This window comes from Argopecten irradians, chromosome 4 (assembly GCF_041381155.1).
Source record: "Argopecten irradians isolate NY chromosome 4, Ai_NY, whole genome shotgun sequence".
Classification (NCBI taxonomy): domain Eukaryota; kingdom Metazoa; phylum Mollusca; class Bivalvia; order Pectinida; family Pectinidae; genus Argopecten; species Argopecten irradians.
The window spans coordinates 52,744,127-52,748,531 of NC_091137.1; the positions used below are offsets into that span (position 1 = coordinate 52,744,127).

Genomic DNA, 4,405 nt, shown 5'->3' on the forward strand with positions numbered 1-4,405 from the left:
ACATGTTTACTGCGTGTTCCTACACATTTCTACTGACGTTTCACCACGGCTGTAATCGTATTACACAAAAGGTATTTTGGGACTATATCCAAGTGTATGTAGTTTTAATCAGTTTGGTTATTCTGTGGTACTGATTTATACCACTACGCGACCATGTAATGCATTATGGATCAAGTTTGCGTGATATATCAAGGACAGTTTCTTTTAATTTTGATACTAATTATTCAAGTTGACACCTAGACCAAAAAATACAATTTCCCTTTGATTTTGTGGCATAACCCTATATATGAGTGAGTTGGCCTGTGATTGTCGTCATATCCTGTGAGTGATGTTGAGCTCTATATCTTGGGCCTGTGATTGTCGATGTGAGTGAGTTGGCCCATATCTTGGCCTGTGATTGTCGATGTGAGTGAGTTGGCCCTATCATGGCCTGTGATTGTCGATGTGAGTGAGTTGGTCATATCTTTTCCTGTGATTGTCGATGTTAGTGAGTTGGTCATATCTTTTCCTGTGATTGTCGATGTGAGTGAGTTGGCCCTATCTTGGCCTGTGATTGTCGATGTGAGTAAGTTGGTAATATCTTGACCTATGATTGTAGATGTGAGTGAGTTGGCCCTATCTTGACCTATGTAACAGGAGAGGAGAAAATGTAGCGGCCAGACTGGGATTCGAACCCGGGACCCTCAGAATACTAGCCGAGTGCTCTACCGACTGAGCTATCTGGTCACCGATGATCGACCCAGTCCAATCCCGCTACACTCCTCCCTCCTTTCTCGAAGTCTTCGCCCTCGAAGACACACGAGACCCTTCCAAACATCACCACCGTGGGTTATTTAATTGGGCGCCAATATTGTAACAGGAGAGGAGAAAATGTAGCGGCCAGACCGGGATTCGAACCCGGGACCCTCAAAACACTAGCCGAGTGCTCTACCGACTGAGCTACCTGGTCACCGATGATCGACCCAGTCCAGTCCCGCTACACCTATGATTGTCGATGTGAGTAAGTTGGCCCTATCTTGGCCTGTGATTGTCGATGTAAGTGAGTTGGCCCTCTTGGCCTGTGATTGATCTTGGCCTGTGATTGTCGATGTGAGTGAGTTGGCCCTATCTTGGCCTGTGATTGTCGATGTGAGTGAGTTGGCCCTATCTTGGCCTGTGATTGTCGATGTGAGTGAGTTGGCCCTATCTTGGCCTGTGATTGTCGATGTAAGTGAGTTGGCCCTATCTTGGCCTGTGATTGTCGATGTGAGTGAGTTGGCCCTATCTTGGCCTGTGATTGTCGATGTAAGTGAGTTGGCCCTATCTTGGCCTGTGATTGTCGATGTGAGTGAGTTGGCTCTATTTTTGGCCTGTGATTGTCGATGTGAGTGAGTTGGCTCTTTCCTGGCCTGTGATTGTAGATGTGAGTGAGTTGGCTCTATCTTGGCCTGTGATTGTGGATGTGAGTGAGTTGGCCCTATCTTGGCCTGTGATTGTCGATGTGAGTGAGTTGGCTCTATCTTGGCCTGTGATTGTCGATGTGAGTGAGTTGGCCCTATCTTGGCCTGTGATTGTCGATGTGAGTGAGTTGGCTCTATTTTTGGCCTGTGATTGTCGATGTGAGTGAGTTGGCTCTTTCCTGGCCTGTGATTGTCGATGTGAGTGAGTTGGCTCTATCTTGGCCTGTGATTGTCGATGTGAGTGAGTTGGCCCTATCTTGGCCTGTGATTGTCGATGTGAGTGAGTTGGCTCTATATTTGGCCTGTGATTGTCGATGTGAGTGAGTTGGCTCTTTCCTGGCCTGTGATTGTCGATGTGAGTGAGTTGGCTCTATCTTGGCCTGTGATTGTCGATGTGAGTGAGTTGGCCCTATCTTGGCCTGTGATTGTCGATGTGAGTGAGTTGGCCCTATCTTGGCCTGTGATTGTCGATGTGAGTGAGTTGGCCCTATCTTGGCCTGTGATTGTCGATGTGAGTGAGTTGGCCCTATCTTGGCCTGTGATTGTCGATGTGAGTGAGTTGGTCATATCTTGGCCTGTGATTGTGGATGTGAGTGAGTTGGCCCTATCATGGCCTGTGATTGTCGATGTGAGTGAGTTGGTCATATCTTTTCCTGTGATTGTCGATGTTAGTGAGTTGGTCATATCTTTTCCTGTGATTGTCGATGTGAGTGAGTTGGCCCTATCTTGGCCTGTGATTGTCGATGTGAGGAGTGAGTTGGCTCTATCCTTGGCCTATGATTGTCGATGTGAGTGAGTTGGCTCTATTCTTGCCTTATGTGTGAATTGTCAGATGTGAGTGAGTTGGCTCTATCGAACTGGCCTGTGATTGTCACCGATGTGAGTGAGTTGGCTCTATCTTGGCTGTGATCTCCTTTGTCGAGATGTGAGTGAGTTGGCCAAACTGCACCATCTTGGCCTGTGATTGTCGATGTGAGTGAGTTGGCCCTATCGAATTTGGGGCCTGTGATTGCTCAACCGACTGTGAGTGGTGTTGGCGACTTATCCTGGCCTGTGATTGTAGATGTGAGTGAGTTGGCTATTATCTTGGCCTGTGATTGTCGATGTGAGTAGTTGGCCCTATCTTTGGCCTGTGATTGTCGATGTGAGTGAGTGAGTGGCCCTATCTTGGCCTGTGATTGTCGATGTAAGTGAGTTGGCCCTATCTTGGCCTGTGATTGTCGATGTGAGTGAGTTGGCCCTATCTTGGCCTGTGATTGTCGATGTAAGTGAGTTGGCCCTATCTTGGCCTGTGATTGTCGATGTGAGTGAGTTGGCCCTATCTTGGCCTGTGATTGTCGATGTAAGTGAGTTGGCCCTATCTTGGCCTGTGATTGTAGATGTGAGTGAGTTGGCTCTATCTTGGCCTGTTCATTGTGGATGTGAGTGAGTTGGCCCTATCTTGGCCTGTGATTGTCGATGTGAGTGAGTTGGCTCTTATTTGGCCTGTGATTGTCGATGTGAGTGAGTTGGCTCATATCTTGCCACTGTGATTGTGGATGTGAGTGAGTTGGCTCTATCTTGGCCTGTGATTGTCGATGTGAGTGAGTTGGCTCTATTTTTGGTCTGTGATTTGTCGATGTGAGTGAGTTGGCTCTATATCTTGGCCTGTGATTGTCGATGTGAGTGAGTTGGGCCCTATCTTGGCCTGTGATTGTCGATGTGAGTGAGTTGGGTCATATCTGGCCATGTGATTGTCGATGTGAGTGAGTTTGGCTCTATCTTGGCCTGTGATTGTCGATGTGAGTGAGTTGGCCCTTTCTTGGCCTGTGATTGTCGATGTGAGTGAGTTGGCCCTATCTTGGATATCCTGTGATTGTCGATGTGAATTGGGAGTGAGTTGGCCCTACGGGTCTTGGCCTGTGATTGTCGATGTGAGTGAGTTGGCCTATATTTGGCCTATTCTTGGCCTGGCCTTGATTGTCGATGTGAGTGAGTGGCTCTATTTTTGGCCTGTGATTTGTCGATGACAAAGTGAGTTTGGCCCTTTCTTGGCCTTTGCTTGTATCGATGTGAGTTGGCTCTATTTTTTTGGCCTGTGATTGTCGATGTGAGTGAGTTGGCTCTTTCCTGGCCTGTGATTGTCGATGTGAGTGAGTTGGCTCATATCTTGGCCTGTGATTGTGGATGTGAGTGAGTTGGCGCATACATATCTTGGCCTGTGATTGTCGATTGAGTAGTGATTGGCTCTATATTGGCCTGTGATTGTCGATGTGAGTGAGTTGGCTCATTTCTGGCCTGTGATAGTCGATGTGAGTGAGTTAGTCCATATCTTGGCCGTGTGATTGTGGATTGAGTGAGTTAGTCATATCTTGGCCTGTGATTGTGGATTGAGTGAGTTGGCTCTTTCCTGGCCTGTGATTGTCCGGATTTGAGTGAGTTTTGGCCCTATCTTGCCTGTGATTTGTCGAATGTGAGTAATTGGCTCTATTTTGGCCTGAGTGATTTTGTCCGATGTGAGTGAGTTGGGCTCTATATTTGGCCTGTGATTAGTCGGATGTAAAGTGAGTTGGCCCTATCTTCGGCCTGTGAATTAGTGGATGTAAGTGATTTGGCCCCTATCTTGGCACTGTGATTGTCGATGTGAGTGAGTTGCCCTATCTTGGCCTGTGAATTGTCGATGTAAGTGAGATTGGCTTCTATCTTTGGCCTGTGATTGTCGATGTGAGTGAGTTGGCTCTATCTTGGCCTGTGCCTGTCGATGTAGATGTGAGTGAGTGCCCCTATCTTGGCCTGTGATTGTCGATGTGAGTGAGTTGGCTCTATCCGTGGCCTGTGATTGTGGATTGTGAGTGAGTTAGGCCCCTATCTTGGCCTGTGATTGTCGATGTGAAGTGAGTTGGCTCCTATTTCTGGCCTGCTGATAGTCGATGTGAGTGATGGCCCTATCTAGGCCTCTGAATGTCGATGTAAGTGAGTTGGCCCTA

The 4,405-nt window shown here is 47.7% G+C and overlaps 1 protein-coding gene across 1 annotated transcript; it reads right to left on the reverse strand.

Annotated features, from left to right (window-relative positions):
• Window positions 1-338: 338 nt before the first annotated feature.
• LOC138322364 (uncharacterized) lies at window positions 339-3,625 on the reverse strand. Its single transcript, XM_069266404.1, has 5 exons — window positions 3,329-3,625; window positions 2,462-2,806; window positions 1,742-2,213; window positions 983-1,618; window positions 339-625 (listed from the first exon to the last, which is right to left on the reverse strand). Exons 1-5 carry the CDS (start codon window positions 3,623-3,625, stop codon window positions 339-341), a joined length of 2,037 nt encoding a protein of 678 aa, XP_069122505.1.
• Between the last annotated feature and the right edge of the window lie 780 nt (window positions 3,626-4,405).

What these genes read in the sequence shown, in the direction of transcription:
- LOC138322364 (XM_069266404.1), bottom strand. Translation starts at nt 3,625, where the DNA reads ATGCGCCAACTCACTCACATCCACAATCACAGGCCAAGATATGAGCCA. An exon ending in AGTCGCCAACACCACTCACA is followed by an intron (nt 2,214 to 2,461) that starts GTCGGTTGAGCA and finishes CGACAATCATAG; the next exon opens with GCCAAGGATAGAGCCAACTC. An exon ending in ACTCACATCGACAATCATAG is followed by an intron (nt 626 to 982) that starts GTGTAGCGGGAC and finishes CCTGTTACATAG; the next exon opens with GTCAAGATAGGGCCAACTCA.